The 17,902-nt window shown below is 34.8% G+C and overlaps 1 protein-coding gene across 2 annotated transcripts; it reads left to right on the forward strand.

The window, feature by feature from the left end:
* Positions 1-5,604: 5,604 nt before the first annotated feature.
* Positions 5,605-15,890, forward strand: LOC145159062 (exportin-4 protein). 2 transcript variants are annotated; one of them, XM_079077962.1, is made up of 32 exons: positions 5,605-5,743; positions 5,941-6,026; positions 6,476-6,563; positions 7,936-8,044; positions 8,342-8,440; positions 8,603-8,645; positions 8,763-8,834; positions 8,910-9,005; positions 9,541-9,765; positions 10,319-10,502; positions 10,590-10,701; positions 10,793-10,879; positions 10,967-11,105; positions 11,215-11,311; positions 11,392-11,442; positions 11,530-11,639; positions 12,080-12,184; positions 12,257-12,330; positions 12,448-12,523; positions 12,603-12,833; positions 13,001-13,072; positions 13,283-13,354; positions 13,473-13,537; positions 13,632-13,734; positions 13,809-13,940; positions 14,026-14,169; positions 14,257-14,364; positions 14,468-14,596; positions 14,678-14,791; positions 14,870-15,066; positions 15,169-15,238; positions 15,434-15,890. In XM_079077962.1, exons 2-32 carry the CDS (start codon positions 5,943-5,945, stop codon positions 15,620-15,622), a joined length of 3,477 nt encoding a protein of 1,158 aa, XP_078934088.1. In that variant the 5' UTR covers positions 5,605-5,743; positions 5,941-5,942; the 3' UTR covers positions 15,623-15,890. The 2 variants fall into 2 exon arrangements, 1 of the variants encoding a protein (XP_078934088.1); XR_013737479.1 differs by lacking the exons at positions 9,541-9,765; positions 10,319-10,502; positions 10,590-10,701; ... (19 more) ...; positions 15,169-15,238; positions 15,434-15,890 and having other exon boundaries at positions 8,598-8,645; positions 8,910-8,975.
* The last annotated feature ends 2,012 nt before the right edge of the window (positions 15,891-17,902 follow it).

Here is a 17,902-nt window from a genome sequence, read left to right on the forward strand (position 1 = left end):
TAGGTTATGCTTGATTTCGATTACTCAATGCTCGAATGATGCTTGCTTTGTGCTTTTAGGAGTTTCCATTAACATCGGCTAACTAGTAAGCGAATATGTTAAGTTACATATTATTAGGACTAGATAATTTTAGAAGGTTAGGTTTTAACTCTCCTGCGCAGCTCTTGTTTGAGTACAACCGTTCTATTGTGAGCCCTTTCATTTGAAGAATTATCTGGTGTCAGTGATATGTAATGTTATTTGTAAGCTAGTTAGAGGGTGTTAGGGGGAGTTCCTTCTACAAATGATGGTAGAGAGTGGTGTGTTGGTTACCCTAGGAAGACCTAGGAGGTGATTCGGTGCTGAGAGCCTTGTCTTATTGAGAATTGTTGGTTTGATAAGGGAGTGACTTGGAGGACTCGGGGTGATCCTTGAGGAAAGTATGGATAGATGTGGAAGTTAGTATATGACCGTACTACTGGAAGCAGAGGATCCGTACTTGAGTCAAGGAAAGCCACGATGATACCAGGGAGCTTGTAGAGTATTGGATTCCTCGATGAATATATATATATATATATATATATATATATATATATATATATATATATATATGTGTGTGTGTGTGTGTGTGTGTGTTTGAGGATGACGATGATTACTCCACTTTTAGAGAAGATCCGAGAGGCTCAGGTTGAGGCTATGAAGGAAGAGCACTGGAAGAGTGAGCACATAGTAGGTCAGGTGGTTTCCTTCGATAATGATAGTCGAGGGTTATTGACCCTTCATCGGAGGGTGTGGGTTCCGTATCTAGGAGGTGCACGCCAGGTTTTGATGGAGAAGGTACACAAGTCGAGGTTTTCTATTCATCCCGGAGCAACAAAGATGTATAGAGATCTCTGGACTGATTATTGGTGGCTCTGAATGAAGCGGGATGTGGTCTGGTATGTGGAGAGGTGCTTGACTTGCAGGAAAGTCAAGGTTGGGCATTAACAACCTCACGACAAGTTGCAACCGTTAGACATTTCCATTTGGAAAATGGGAAGGGATCACCATGGATTTCATCACGAAGTTACCATGGACAACGCGCAGAGTGGATTTGATATGGGTCATTGTGGATTGATTGACCAAGAGTGCACATTTCATTCCGATTCAGGAGAATATCTCTGCAGAGAGTTTGGCTGACATTTACATCAGGGAGGTTGTGGTGCAGCATGGGGTGCCGGTTTCAGTGGTTTCAGACAGGGATGTCTGGTTTACTTCCAGGTTCTGGAAGAGGTTTCACGAGAAGCTGGGTACTCGTCTGCATTTCAACACGACTTTCCAACCGCAGACCGATGGACAGAGTAAGCGGACTATCCAGACTGAAAGACCCTAACTTTCGTATTTCTGAAAGACCCAAACTTTCATACTTGACAATTGTTACTCCAAAGCATGCTACATGCATATTCATAAAAACAATATTTTACATTGATAAAGTGATTACAAACTATTGGATACAAATCGACTATTACAAAGTGTTATATATTACATAACTACCCAGGATACTATACTTTTATACATACATGATCCCTAAATACAAAAGTAATATTATAACTATTCTAAAACTTCCAATAGTATATGCCTATACTGGTTACTTATCTCCTGCAATTGTTAAACATTGAAAGGGGTAAGCGGTGACGCTTAGTGAGTTCAATAATAGATACAATATAACGTTATGCCATATATATATACTTCAATATGGCAGAAGCAAAGAGGAACAAGGAACAACAAAGGCATATGTGAATCATGCGACAAGCTTTCCATATCAATCAATAAGACATAACAATTTTCATACCAGATATACATCAATAAAGCTTCGGCCCAAATGACACAAAAGACATACACTTTCTGATTAAACATTTTGGTAGATTTCAGGCTTTCAGCCCTGTCTAACCTTCTGCCAATGCCATAGAATAGAAGTCATTCTCTTACGAGACATGCTCTACATGGCCAGAGGCTACATACCAATACCACTGTGAATCTAAGTCCTTTCACTGATCACATGGCCAAAGGTACAACTTTGCTATCAAAATAGCGGAAATAATAACACGAGATGATAACACGGAAAAACACATAGCACATATAACACATAACATACAATTGTTCCTATATATTGAACTCACCATGAAATAACTGAGTATTAATTTGGGCAGCACTTCGGCTCTAAATATGACTTTTTGCGATGAAACCGGGGATTTTAGTTGAAAACCGGCCTTACACGGGCAGAGTTTTGACTTGAAAATATAATTTTCTCAGGAACTTCAGAGCGTTGGGACTTGCTTCGGGTTTTAGGGATGATACCGGGACTTTAGGGGGGGTTAAAAGTAGCTTGGAAGAGAGTAAAAAGTGAGAGAGAGTGAGAAATTGTAACCTAAAACCGGAGGGCTTTGATTCCTATTTATAGGCTGAATTTCGAGATTCACGACGTGAACCATGCTTGTTCACGTCGTGAGGTTTGATCCCGGTCATCCCCTAGGCTTGCCGTGTGTCTTCTAGGCTCGAAACGCGTTGTTCACTGAGTTCACGTCGTGAACACTGTCAAATTCTCGAAGTTTGTGCTCCGAACTTCAAAAATCCATATCTTTCGCATACGAGCTCCGTTTTTGACGTTCTTTATATCCACGCGTAGTTGAGATTATGCTCTACATCTTTCATTTAGACTCCGTCGGCTAATTTTGACTTTATTTTTAATATTATATTAATATTATATTTTTAACGGGCCGAGACAGGAAAAGTTCGTTAAAATTTCATAACTTCTTCATCTGACGTCCGTTTTCGTCTGTCTTTTTACCGTTGTATTACTATTGACGAGACCTTCGATTCTCGTTTAGGTTGTGTCGGCTAAAAATCACTCGATCTTTATTTCAAGTTTTTAGCTGTCTACTGCTATTCCGAAACTTAGAAAAATCGTAACTTCCTCATACGAAGTCAGATTTGGACGTTCTTTTTATGGAAATTCTCGGTTTAACGAATACTACGACTTTCGTTTAGATTACTAAAGCTAAAAAGTAGTTTATCGAAAACTCACTTTTTACGTCATACGGCGTCGTGCCGGTTCTGTCGCGAAACTTCAAATATTCATAACTTCTTCGTTATAACTCGGATTTCGATGAGGTTTTCGCCTAAATGTTTCTAACGAGATTCTTTACAACTTTCATTAATATAATTTTACTTATTTTCAAATTTTATATTTTCGTTAAATTTCAATATTTGACTTTTGATTGGAATCTCACAAGACTTCCAATATTTTTCGAGTGATTCTAAACATAGTTTTACTTCATTTCTAGTAAAAACTATCTGTTAGAAATCAACGCTCAAATTCATATAATATTTCATTATATTTTTCACTTTTAAAATTACATAATACGATAACTGAACGTGTATGTTACACAGACCTTGGAGGATATGCTTTGGGCATATGTATTAGATTTCGGTGGGAGTTGGGATACGTATCTCCCTTTGGTGGAGTTTTCGTATAACAACAGTTATCACACCATTATTGATTGACCTCCTTTTGAGATGCTCTATGGGAGGAAGTGCAGGACCCCGATATGTTGGCGTGCGTTCGGTCAGCGAGTCATGGGGAGTACTGAGGTGGTACTCAAGACTACTGAGTTGATTCACCAAGTTCAGGGTAGACTTCAGATAACACAGAGTCGGCAAAAGAGCTATGCTGACAAGCGTTGATCAAATATAGAGTTCCAGTTTAGGGACATGGTTCTCCTGAAGGTGTCACATTGGAAAAGTTTCATCCGATTCAGGAAAAAGGGCAAGTTGGCCCCCAGATATATCGGTCCTTTCAGGGTTTTGGCCCGGGTGGGCAGGGTTGCTTATCGCTTGGATCTACCCGAGGAGCTTAGTCAGAACCATAGCACGTTTCACGTCTCTCACTGGCAGAAATGTTTGGTTGATGATTCTGCGGTGGTTCCATTGAAGGATATACAGATGGATGATCGCCTGAATTACATTAAGAGACCGGTGGTGATCCTTGACCGGAAGATGAAAACCTTGAGGAACAAGGTTGTGGGGTTGGTGAAGGTGCAATGGCAGCACCACAAGGGTTCATAATGGACATGGGAGCCTGAGGCCGAGGTGAGGGAGCAGTATCCGAAGTTTTTTACAATGATGGACTTCGAGGACGAAGTCTGATTCAAGTGGGGGAGAATTGTAACATTTGCATTTCAGGTATTTTTCCCTTAACTTAAAAATTCTTGCATTTTGGTTCCTGGCCAGTACGCTGGGCATGCACTAGGAGTACGCTGGGCGTATTGGGTCGAAAGCTTGGTCACGGAGGCAACCCACATACGTTGGGCGTACGTGGAGTACACATGGCATATGGTTACCTGGGGCAAACCTAATTTTTAGGGTTTGTACCTTATTTAAACACCTTAAGTGGCTCTTGGACCTTCTTATGACCAATCTCTACCTCTTCAAACTCTGAGAACGAAACCCTAATTGCTATTTGAGTGTTTTGGGGTTAGTAGTGATCTTTGAGAGTATTTTTGGTGATCTTGAAGGAATAAGAGCTATTGGAAGTTGCATTGGTGTGGTTGGAGCTTGTGGATCCAGAATCATCAATAACTTAGAAAGCTTTTGGAGGTATAAAGTTCTTAACTTGATGGTTCATTATGCTAGATCTATTTAGGGCTTGTTTTTGTGCATTTTATGGTCCCTTAAGTCATGCTTGAGAGTATGAGCTACTCCATAAGCTAGGGATGATAGATCTAACATTTTTGAGGTTCCTTGTGCATAAAAATGCAATCTTGATGTGTTATATTGGACCATGCATGAGTTAGGGTTCTTATTATGGGGTTTTATTTGATTGATTAGCACAGGAATTTCCAGGATCAGCAGTCCGAGCATTTATCCGATTTCTCAGCAGTTTGAGGTGAATCTGCTCCCAGTGTTTGGCGGGTCGAAGGTACAAATGCCGACCCTTAGATTATGTGTATGTGTATGCTAGTTGTCTGTGTGGTGTTGCATGTGTGTATGCATTGAATGTATGCCGGGCGGGGCCCGATGCCAGACGAGACCTATCACAAGACACAGACAAATCTGTTCCGAGCGGGGTTTAATGTTGGGCGGGGCCCGATGGTTGTCGGGCATGGCCCAATGTATGTTGATATGTATGGTATGAGGTGTTTTGGGGAACTCACTAAGCTTCGTGCTTACGGTTTTCAGTTTTATATTTCAGGTACTTCCGGATCAAAGGGGAGCTCGGGATGATCACATCGCAGACACCACGATTTCCATTTTATTTAACTCTGATGTGTTGGGATGATTGATTGACATACTCTGATTTTCTTTTATGGTTTTATGAGCACGTGTTCACTTTTACATGTCAAATGTTTGTTTTGTGCGAAATGGTCACCTTATTCCATGTGGAGTCATGACCGTCGACATCTACCTTTCCTATCTGATTCAATTCTAACGAGATTCCCGGGTCTGATGTTGTTGTTGTTGCTTTTTGTTGTATCCAATTTTGCACATATAGAGGACTTAATTGGTCACTTATTAAAGTGTAGGGGGTGTTTATGAGAGAATATATATACACTCTCATAGTTTCTGTCAAGTGCCAAAACTGAACCATCTTTTTCCCCTCTTCTCGGTAAATTGCAAAACCCCAGCGCTCTCTTAATCCCTTCATACGGTTTCTGGTTGGAGTCTAATCTCCATTCGTTCGTAGCTGTCGAACTTCTGCCATTTGATCCAATCATCATCGCGATCGGTATGTTCTGCTTTACTATTTGTTTTTGCTCAGTTATAATACGATTTTCTTCTACTCAATCAGTGAACTGCATTTCCGCTACAATTCTTGTATTAAGTTGGACAATTCTGCCAAATAACTTTCATCTGTGTGCTTACAGATGTCTGTTTGTTTGTATGTGTATATACTTATGTGAGTTTAATTTTAATCTTGAACAGAGATGAATGGAGGGTACGTTAACGGCGAATTAGGTCAGCTTCGAGCCACTATGCAAACAATCGAAATTGCGTGTAGCTCCATTCAGGTCCTCTTCTTTTACTGTTGATTGAAACTTGATTTATTACCCCAATCGGTTGCGAATTATCAGAGCATTTAGTAAGAGGTGAATCATTAAGTGTGGGTTTTATGATCATGATTGATAAACTACTAAGCATCAATGTAAATGTGTCAATCTATAACTACTAAGAATCCTATCATAAAAATCAACGCAATTCCTGTAAGTAGAAAACAAGTAAGATGTAATTCACATTTTCTTTCCTAATAATTGCATCATCTCCCCTGAAAAAAAAAAGGAAAAGATGCATTGATGGTGGTAGCAATGCCAGATGTGGGTTTAGCTCATTTTTGGAGCAAGATTATATATGCTTTAATATTAATTTGGAGTTTGCACTCTCTCAGTTTCCCCTCTTTGCAATTCGTAAACATGCTTGTATTGAGAATATTAATGCCTTTTCATTTGTTTAAAATGTGCAGATAAATGTAAATCCAACGGCTGCTGAGGCCACTATATTGTCCCTATGCCAATCTGCTAGACCATACCAGGCATGCCAGTTTATTATTGGTAAGTCAAGATAGTCACTTCATACCAATATACCATGCTTAGATTTAAGGTTTATAATGTGGTATTTTTTTAAACTTTACATCTTAGTATGGAGATGTTGATGCCAAAGTAGTGAAAACAAGGTTGTGTAGAGCAAGGCAATAGAGAATTCATATCAAACTACATATCTTTGCAGAGTACTATATATATCATACCTATGCATCATAAAGGGATATATACTTAACCTAAATCATATATATGTCATGAAGAGTATAACTCTTATTGCTATCTTTATGCTGGTCTATTAGATCATGTCAAATTACTCACAGTTTGAAATATTTCTTCCTTATGGTGATTCTTTACTTTCTAGAAATTCTTACGTGTAAATAAAGTTCATGAAAATTATTTAACCCTTGTATCTAATCAGCTTCCTACATCTACATCTATGTCTGTGACGTCTGACACCACATAGGACAATCATTCATATAAATATAACCTTGATGCCACTTAGGCAGCAAATCGTATACTTTTTTCATCTTCTTCATCATGCATTCATCAAAGATAGAGTGGATCATGCAACAACTTTCTTATGTGCCTTTCATTTTGTATTGCTAATCTTTCTTAAGTTGCTCCAAATGACATGCTGACTTCTGGACATTTTCTTTTCATTTTTCAGTTATACTTTTGACTTTTTATTAGACCACCACCAGCTATAATGGGTAGATTTTTAAAAGTACAATGCCTTATTAAGAAAAAATATTGAAATTTAAAGACTGTACAATAAATGAAAGTAAGATGCTCCAATAAGAAAAAATGGATGTAGATTGCTATTTTTTTGCATTCAACCCTTTACCCAATTGTCTGACTCTTGATAATCTAGGTAGATCCTTAATTGTTTCAACAGCCCACCTTCAAGAAATGATGGCTGTACTTAAACACACTTAGATCTAAGCATCTCATTTTTGTGATCAATGTTTTTTTTATTTGTACTAGTTCTGTGTACATGTGTGTGTCATTTTACACCTCCAAAGAGAACAATTTGAAAAATGATATTAGTTCTTGAATAAAATTAAGTCTGTCTTATTAAATAGAACATCTGTTTATCTTTTCCGCTTACAAATGTTATATTTCTTTCTAGAAAAAGGATAAAGCTACTTGCTATATAGATAACAATCCCTTTCTTTTTATTACATAAACAAAAAAGGTAGTAATCTTACTTTGAAATGGAACAAGCTTATTCATCATCAACCATCTTTCAGAATCAAAACATACTGGTAAAAGAAACTTCTTTTTATTATACAAGAGAATTCTCCTGGTATTTAATAAAAGTGTCCGGATATATTTATTGTGATATCAATATTTGAAATGTTAGTGATCTCTTTTCTATTTCCAGAAAATTCTCAAATGGCAAATGCAAGATTCCAAGCAGCCACAGCAATTCGAGATGCAGCCATACGAGAATGGTCATTTCTTTCATCCGAAGAAAAAAAAAGCTTGATTAGGTATTTTTACAACTTGATAGTGATTATCTGTTTTCAATTTCAATGTGACAAATCTTTAAAATGTCACCATCAGTGTTAATAGTTACATGTTAGTTCTCTGCACTGTGATCTTTATTTATTTTTTAACAAAGTTGGGGTTTATGAAAGTTGTTGTAATGATAAGAAAGCATTGGCAAGTGACTCTGTTTGAACATTTTAAAACCCTTACAATGCAGGAATATAAGAGTTACTATATGTAGGCATAATGATTAAGTGATTATATGAATTATGTAAGAATTGATGTTATACTTTTTGCAGTTTTTGTTTGTCCTATGTAATGAAACATGCAAGTTCACCAGAGGGCTATGTTCTAACAAAAATTTCATCCGTTGCAGCTCAACTGATGAAAAGGGGTTGGTAAGTTTCATATAAAAATTCAATCACTTGGTATAATCTTTTTGTGTCTTCTTGCTTCACATATTTTTATGTTATGAGTTTTTTTCTGTAACTTAACTTTTAAGCCATTAAAAAAAATAAAGAATCTTGCTAACTGCTTCAGATTGTCTGGCCCTAGTGTAGGCTGGAACTTACTGCTGCAGAAAAGGATGGATTTTTCTCTGAGGTAAGTCCCTGAAGTAAATTCATCCTTGTTAAAACTAATTATTATAATTTGTAATTCATAGCTGGAAACTTCATTTTTTTTGTGGTTGAAACTAAAATTGTAATTTGTTGGCTTCAGATAAATATGGCTATTGCTGGGAATCATGGACTAGAAGTGCAGTTAATTGGACTCAATTTCCTTGAGTCACTGGTATATGTTGCATAATGTTATTGAGTACCAATTTTCTTTTATACAAAATTCTCATGCTAAAAAATAAATTTGCAGGTGTCTGAATTTTCTCCATCTACTTCAACTGCTATGAGCCTTCCTAGGGAGTTTCATGAGCAATGTCGAAAATCTCTAGAGCATGATTATCTTAAGGTTTTTCATTTTGTTTCTCATCATCTCATTAAACCATTTCGTATAACAACTTATTCTTAAGGTCTGTATCTTTTCTAGAATGAATGAACCATCTGAATGAGACTAAATGACCATTTTACCCTTACATTTCGAAAAACAAATGTCACTATATTCATCAATTTTAAGGCGACAGGAAAAAAGAAAAAGGGCAAATAGGTAATGGATTTGTGTGTTAATACATAAAGCCAGATTTTTTTGCTTGACCCATTAAATCATTTTGTCCAAATTAAGTGCTTAACTCATTAAGTAAAAAAGAAACACCCCTTAGATTTTTTTTTTGAATGAGGTTTTCTGCTTTGAGTATATAAAGCAAGTGGACTGCATGTCATTTCACTAAAATGATTATATATCCTACCTACTTCATACAAGTGTATAAATAACAGAAGAAACTTAAATTGAAAAGGAATCTGAAAGTTGTACATGATTGAACTCAAGAAAATTTATCTTTGTGCTACTTACTTTCTCATTTCTTTTTCCTTTTCTCTTTATTTCACAGAATTTTTATTGTTGGGCACTGGGGGCTGCACAAAGTGTTACTACTGAAATTACAAATTCTGATGCTTCTGTCTCAGAAGCAAGAGTTTGTACAACTGCACTTCGTTTCATGCTTCAAGTTCTTAATTGGGACTTTAGTAGCAGTGGTAGAGTTGCAAAAAATAGCATAGATGTTTATTCCTTTGTTGCTAAAGAAGATAGTAACTCCACTTATACGCTAGTCCAGGTAATACTTTGTTTATTTATTTTGGTTTTGTGTTACATTTGAAAGCAACATGTGCATTTTAGACAAGACTTAGTTGCATAACAAATCACCTTATATCTGTTGTATCACCAGTTTAGTTGTTGAAGTTTCAAATGACAGTTCTTCATGATTATGTGTTTTTACGAAATTATATTTCAACAATATTATTAACAAAGTTATATGTTTATATTAATTGAAATCCATTTTGAAAAGGGCTCATTTTTAAACATTTTCTTAATCTAGTTGTGTATGTATAGCTGTACTTTCCATAGTCAATAAGTATGGAAATAGTAGTAAGTGACAAAAAGGAATAAGAAGCACATACTATACTCTCATTTCACCTATTCTGAAAAAGTAATAGTCCTATTTATCAATGAGTTAATCGAATCAAAACATAGGTGTACTTTTGTGTAATTCCTATTTCAGTCGATGAGCTTTCAAGATCCACATAAAAAGCATTGAACTTTCATGTTTATTGCATCATTCAGCTGACATTTTACCATGAGTATAACTAATTTTTATACATTTCTTGAAGCCTGGCATTTCATGGCGTGATATATTGGTGACAAGTGGTCACACAGGGTGGCTTTTGGGATTGTATAGTGTACTCAGAGAGAAATTCTCAAGTAAAGCTTACTGGATTGATTGTCCTCTTGCTGTTTCTGCTCGAAAGCTCATAGTACAGCTTTCCTCTCTTACAGGAACTGTATTTCCATCTGGTAACCATTTCTTCTTTAAAACCATGTCAATCTTTCTTCCTGTTGCCTTTTATTTATATATCTTTTTCGTTTTTTCTTCAATCATAGATGCTGGTGTTACACAAGGGAAGCATCTTCTGCAACTGGTATCTGGTATCATTCCATGGATTCATCCTTCTGATATTATTGCAAAAGCAATCGAATGTGGAAGAAGTGAAAGGTAGTAACTCTATCTTAGAGACTTCAACATGTCGAATATACTTAATTACTTATATACCCTCATTGATGTTTTGTTTTTACTTTTTACTCAGTGAATTGCTTGATGGTTGTCGTGGACTGTTATCCGTAGCTGCTGTTACCAATCCTGTTAGTTTTGACAACCTCTTAAAACAAATAAGGTAGATAAATCATTGACTTCATGTTTTAAGTGTATATATATCATATATGTAGTCATTTATTTTGTTTTTGATCTGTTTGATGTTCAGGCCTTTTGGCACACTCAGTCTGTTGTCTGGCTTAATGTGTGAAGTTGTTAAAGACCTTATGACCAAAGATTTAGAAGATGAGCCATGGAGTTGGGTTGCACGTGATATCTTACTAGACACATGGACAACACTTCTAACAGTAATTATTTAAATAATTCTATAAGAGTATTCATGTATAAGTTACATGTTTCCTTTAACATAGTAATGTATGGCTTGCTTTGTTTAAATCTTTTGCCAATGTTTTACAGGATACAAACAATTCTGGAGTGAAATCATTGCTTCCACCAGAAGGAATAAATGCTGCTGCCAATCTTTTTGCCCTAATTGTAGAATCAGAACTAAAGGGTATGTTTGGACTTTGCAAGTCTGCATTACTTTCTTTTAAAAAATCTTCTAATTTTGTTTTTTTTGTGAATTATACACAGCTGCATCAGCCAGTGAAGAGAAAGAAGACTACTTTCAACCCTCTGTAGCTGGTAACCTATCTCTTAACTTGTCTTATATTTTGACTTATTTTGTGGTTCTCTTTGAGGCATTATCTGATTCATGTCTTCTTTTTGTAGCCATGGATGAGAGATTGAGCTCTTATGCCCTTATTGCTCGAGCTGCTGTTGATGTTACAATCCCTTTTCTCACTCAACTTTTTTCTGAGCGTTTTGCAAGGCTTCATCAGGTATACATAACTCAATACGTTTCCTGTTATTCAATCATGTATATCAAGAAATAATGAGCATAATAGCACCATGGATTTTCTTTTTGCAATTTTGTCACCTACAAAGGATCAAATTTTGTTTCACAGACACCAATTGGAAGTTAAGATATGTGATAGAGTCATCAATAGAGAGTTTAAAGCCTCAGTTTATATACAAACTATTACCTAAATAGGAAACAAGAAGAACTAAAGTAACCCTATACTACAAAAATATTATCTAACAAGATATTATGTCAACTATTAGAAAGAAGAATAGGTGGTGTATAGCATGTCAACTATTGGAAATTTTGAAAAAAGGTTTCTTCTCTTATTTTGTTTGTTCATCTGTCTTATTTCTTTTAATAACCATAAATCCTACCTGGTTATGCTGTTTTTCCATGACAATCTTTGCACCTTCACAGGGAAATGGAATAAATGATCCAACTACAACAATGGAGGAGCTGTATTCACTTTTGTTGATAACTGGTCATGTATTGGCAGATGAAGGAGAAGGAGAAACCCCCTTGGTATGATTCTGTTAGCAGTTCATTTTATCTTCTAAAAGACATTTCTTTAATTATATAATTTACTTCTTTCAGATACCAATGGCTATAGAAACACGTTTTCCAGAGTATGTGGAAACAGACAAACATCCAGTAGTTGTACTTTCATGGTAACTAAGCATCACACTTTCCTTTCCTTTTTGTATCACATGCAGTATGTGATTGTAATATAAGTATATAACAACTTCTTTCTCATTTCTCCTGCATACATTTGTTTTGTTTTTCAGGTCTATCATAAAGTTTGCTGAGCAGAGTTTAGATCCAAACATAAGAGCAGCTTTCTTTAGCCCTAGGCTTATGGAGGTACTACTTGAAAAACTACTAATCTTTCTGATTTTTTTTTTGCTACAATCTTTATTTGTATTTTGACTTGATGGTATAGGCAATTATATGGTTCCTTTCACGATGGTCTTCTACATATTTGATGACAAGTGGAGAAATGCAAAGTTATAGAAACTCCATAGATGAGGTTACTCTGCTTCTGATGCAACGTTCCAGAGAAGCATTGCTTAGTTTTTCTGCTGAGCATACTCAGGGAAAAGCCTTGCTCAACATTATTGTGCGAATATCACTTACAACACTCATTTCATATCCTGGAGAAACTGATTTACAGGTATCGTATACCTATACATATTCTTCAGTAACCTTTTAGTCTTTCATCCAAGTTTCCCTTATATTCATAGATGTAAATATGTAATATATACATATCTATGTATAACTATAATAGATATTTTTAAAGTTCAGTTGGTAATATATTTGTTTCATCTGTGTGTGTTACAGGCTCTCACATGTAACCAGTTGCTTGGTGGACTTGTTCGCCGGAAAAATATCTGTGCACACCTTGTCACATTGGTTAGTGTCTTCTCTCTGATAACATCTCGGATGTCTGTGTTAACTTACTAATTTTTTAATATTGATATGTGCTATTAAAGATCCGCATATGAGTTCTTGAATATTCATTTATTCATATTTTAACCTTTAGAACAGATATTTATGATAACAGATTGTCACATTAACTTCTGAAAATGGTTAATGAATATGAATATTTTGCTTTTACTGCAGGAAGCATGGCGTGATTTAGCTCATTGCTTTGCCAATGACAGAGTCATCTTCTCACTAAATGCCACTCACCAGGTACAGTTTCATAACCCTTTTTTATTATTTTTATTTTTATTTTTCTCACAAGTATATGGAAAAGTTAAGAGGCGTTATACTTCCTTGACCCTTGTATCATTTACATATATAATTTCAGCGTTCCCTGGCTCAGACCCTTGTTCTTTCAGCTTCTGGAATAAAAAACTCAGTGGAAGCAAATCAGTAAGATATATATATATATATATATATATATATATATATATATTTTGTTTTTGATATTATATTTTCTGATATTTGGTTTTATAATTTGTGAAAGGTACATAAGGGATCTCACAAATCATATGACAGCTTATCTTAGTGATATATCTGGCAAGAAAGATATCAAGACTATTTCTCAGCAGCCAGATGTTATTCTCGCTGTAAGAGAAAAAAAAATCAATCTTTCATAAAAATTCAAAAAACTATTTAAAAAAAAATCATGGATTTTTTTTAGGTGACTTGTTTATTGGAGCGACTTCGAGGAGCTTCAAGTGCTTCAGAACCACGTACACAGAAGGCACTTTATGAGATGGGATTTTCAGTGATGCAATCAATTCTTAAATTCATTGAGGTTTACAAGGATGAGGTATTTACTATTACCCATTTTATCATTTATTATTGAGTCTATATATTGTTTCCATATGCTGATTTTATGATTTTTTTTTTCCTAGTCTGCAGTTGTGTATCTGTTGCTTAAGCTTGTTGTTGACTGGGTGGAAGGGCAAATCATCTACTTGGAACCTCATGAGACTGCAGTGGTTATTGACTTTTGTATGCATCTGCTTCAGCTTTACTCTTCTCACAACATTGGCAAGGTATCAAATTTGTTATCTTGTAGGAATATGAATCTCATGATTTTTTTTCTCTCTCTTTAACTTTGAATTGCTGTTTAATCTTTCCAGATATCCGTAAGCGTTTCAAGCAGTTTATTAAATGAAGCAAATGCTGAAAAATACAGGGATTTACGTGCTTTACTACAACTGCTTCAAAAACTATGCACAAAGGATATGGTATGTTATTACTTATTAGAATTAGAAATTGCCTTTTTGTCAATCCTAACTTATGGTGGATAAGATTTCACATGAACATTTAAAATAATATTCAAAATTTCAGGTTGATTTTTCATATGCTGCCAATGAAGACCAGCAGACAAGCATTTCTCAAGTTATATATGTTGGTGTTCACATTGTTAGCCCTTTGATTACAACAGAATTGCTCAAGTATCCTAAGCTTTGTTATGATGTAAGCTTTCAATTTTTTTTTTCTTTTTTCTTTTTATTTCAAAATCTAATTCCTTTCTTGATGTCTTCTTTTGGAGTATAGCATTTTGCCCTGCTGTCACATATGTTGGAAGTTTATCCCGAAATGATCCCCAAATTGAACCATGAAGCCTTCAGTCATATTTCAGGAACTCTTATTTACGGCCTCCATCAACAGGTAAATCATTACTCATGGAAGCTCTGGCAAAAAGAATAAAAAAAAATAAAAAATAAAATAAATTTGTGTTTGTTATAGGATGAAGAAGTTGTTGGGATGTGCTTGAGATCTCTGAGAGCCCTTGCAGTCTACCACTACAAAGAAAGAGGTGTTGGTAGAGATGGTTTAGGTCCACATGCCACAAGCTATAAGGACAATGATGGAAATTTTCAGGATGGCATTCTTAGTAAATTTTTACGTTCTCTACTTCAACTAATCCTCTTTGAGGATTACAGGTAACAAGAAAAAACTTTTCTTACTTCAAAAATTATATATTTAACCCTGTGGTATAATTTATAAATATAATCTTAATTTCCTACCCTGTGGTTTGGTTGTAGCACGGATCTTGTAGGAGCAGCAGCTGATGCTCTTTTTCCATTAATTCTCTGTGATCATGATCTTTACCAGGTATATATATTTCTGTAAATTACACTTTTCATCCCTGGGCTATATCAAATCTTTTCTATATGGTCCAAAACAGAATCTCTTTTCATTTTACTGTTTCATAATGTTACTCCCTGAGTAGTCCAAGTTAACAACAGTCCAGGTGTTAAATTCATGGAAATGACGATTTTGCCCTTTTGTTTTTTCTGATTCCTTCAGAGATTATGTAACGAATTGGTTGAAAGGCAACCGAATCCAATATTCAAAACAAGGATGGCGAGTGCATTGCACTCGCTAACAACCTCGGACGATCTGTCTCCATCAGCCGACCGCTCAAACATGAGAAAGTTCCGGAAGAATCTAAACCGTTTCCTTATCGATGTTCGTGGGTTTTTGCGGGTAATTTGATCATATAATATAAACAACCTTAAACTTTTCAACGGCGGCTGACAAGTTCTTCCGGAACAATGTATTCTGTTGGGATACTCGTGATGATTAGACGAACGTGTAGCCGATCCAATTAGTCATATTCATACACAAGATTGTTTGTTGTTTTTTTATTTGTTTTGTTTGTACAGTGTTTTCTAGTCTCTACTAGAAAATAGTGGATTTATTTGTTTGATATTTGGGTGTATTTTCATTGAAATGTCAAAAAGGAAGAGTATTGGACTCAAAACTTTAGGTTCATGACACATTCAGGTAGATCTTGAAGCATTTAAGTATTAGACAAAAGAAATTAAAAGATTTAATCGGAGAAAATAGACAAATTTGGTATGCAATAATGGAATTAATCATTTTAATCTAATGGCATTAATATGTTTGTTTATGTTCTTGAATTCAGGGGTTATCATTTGCATATTATTTAACTTTTGATCTTCATATAGAACAAGACATGTATATACATATCAATGTTATGATTTTTGAATTATTAATCTAATGTGCTTCATGTGTGCCTACATGTAGAGTCTATTAAGATGATTTGATTGTAAAATATGTTTATCTGAATGAGCTAATTATACCGATGGTTAAAAATAACAATAAAAAGCCCATACAATGAGATCATAGTTGTTTGAAGTACGAAATTCTATATAGGAGTTTCGGTGTTCAAACTCTAGGACACCTAAAATATTGTTAATATTCCATAATTAACCTCTCACATGCGTCATGAGACAGGTCTTATTGTGTGATTCACAATTTTAAAAAATTATAATAAATAAAAATTACATGTAACTATTTTTCATACACAACCTGTAAGCAGTTGCAAAACCATGAATTTTGGTATGGGGTACAAATATAGTCACAAATTCAAAATATTATTTTCATAAAGTTGTTTAATAAAACAAACTTCCCAAAAAGGTAATATAAAAACAATTACGAGTGAGTGAATCGACACTCTTCACTTGTTGAAAAAACTAGCTAAGCTATGATATCATCGCCAAATTTTTTTGAAACATATTCATCTCAATAAAAGTGACCAAACAATCGATCATCATATCATCATGACTTTGTTTCCCATTGGCTTTTTGATATAGGTATATTACTCATTATCTGAAACAATATCACATAAAATTATGAAAATTGATACTCAGTAATACATAATCAATGTACAAAATTAGCAAACAAATCAAAGAATAACATTATAGTTAAAAGTTTCAGACCATTTATGTTAGGCCAAAAAAATTATTAAATTTTTTAAAAAGATATCGGTGCAGTGGCGAGGCTACATTGTTATTAAGGGTGTCCATTGACATATTTGGTTTTGGAATTTTTTATATAGATTATATAAGTAGTTTTATATGGACATCCATTGAGAAAAAAGCCGGGCACATGTGGTTAACCAAAAACAGAAATAAATTCTTTTTTAACGGTTTCTATTTTTTTTTATTTTTTATGTTGTAATATTACCAATGTTTTAGGAGGGTAGGATTATCAAATAAAATATTTTCTAATGATTTAAATTATCAAATGAATAAAACACAACATGAATAACATATCAGATGGTAAATGAATAAAAGAACATTGAAAAGAAAAAGAAACCCTAAAATAACAAAATTTATTAAAAAAAAGACAAAACTGCAAATTTGGTCCCTGTGGTATGCATTTTTTTTGGGGTTTTAGTCCAAACCCTGATTTTTTTGGATTAGTGGTCATTTTGAGCTGGTTTCGTTGCGTTTTTGGTCCCTCTGAATAGTGAAATGACTGTAATACCTTTGGGGTATTTATTTTCCATTTTTCTTTCATTTCTTTTTTAGATCTAATATTAAGTTATTTATTTTAATAATTAAAAAAAATAAAAAAGGTCTCTCTCTCTCTCTCTCTCTCTCTCTCTCTCTCTCTCTCTCTCTCTCTCTCTCTCTCTCTCTCTCTCTCTCTCTCTCTCTCTCTCCGCATCACGAAAAAGAGGAGCATAGTTTCTACCCCAAAATCCATTGTTACACATTGTCTTTTCTCTGCATCTTTACGCCTCAATTTGGATTTTTTTTTTTGGAAATCGATTCAAATGGGTTCACATTCTTGGGTAGGATCAATTTTTCTTTTTTGGAAATCAATTAACAGGTAATGTGGAAAGCTATATGAAGATGAACAACCGATTTTATGGGTTTGCTCTTCAAGAACAATCAAAATTTTGGGTTTGGTTTTGGAACTAAAAATCAATGTCTGAATCTGAAAAAGGATTATGGGTCTTCA

The sequence above is a fragment of the Lactuca virosa genome, chromosome 2 (genome assembly GCF_052849685.1).
Source record: "Lactuca virosa cultivar CGN04683 chromosome 2, Lactuca_virosa_CGN04683_v6, whole genome shotgun sequence".
Lineage (NCBI taxonomy): Eukaryota > Viridiplantae > Streptophyta > Magnoliopsida > Asterales > Asteraceae > Lactuca > Lactuca virosa.

What these genes read in the sequence shown, in the direction of transcription:
- LOC145159062 (XM_079077962.1), top strand. Translation starts at nt 5,943, where the DNA reads ATGAATGGAGGGTACGTTAACGGCGAATTAGGTCAGCTTCGAGCCACT. An exon ending in GTTTTGCAAGGCTTCATCAG is followed by an intron (nt 11,640 to 12,079) that starts GTATACATAACT and finishes GCACCTTCACAG; the next exon opens with GGAAATGGAATAAATGATCC. An exon ending in TTAGCCCTAGGCTTATGGAG is followed by an intron (nt 12,524 to 12,602) that starts GTACTACTTGAA and finishes TTGATGGTATAG; the next exon opens with GCAATTATATGGTTCCTTTC.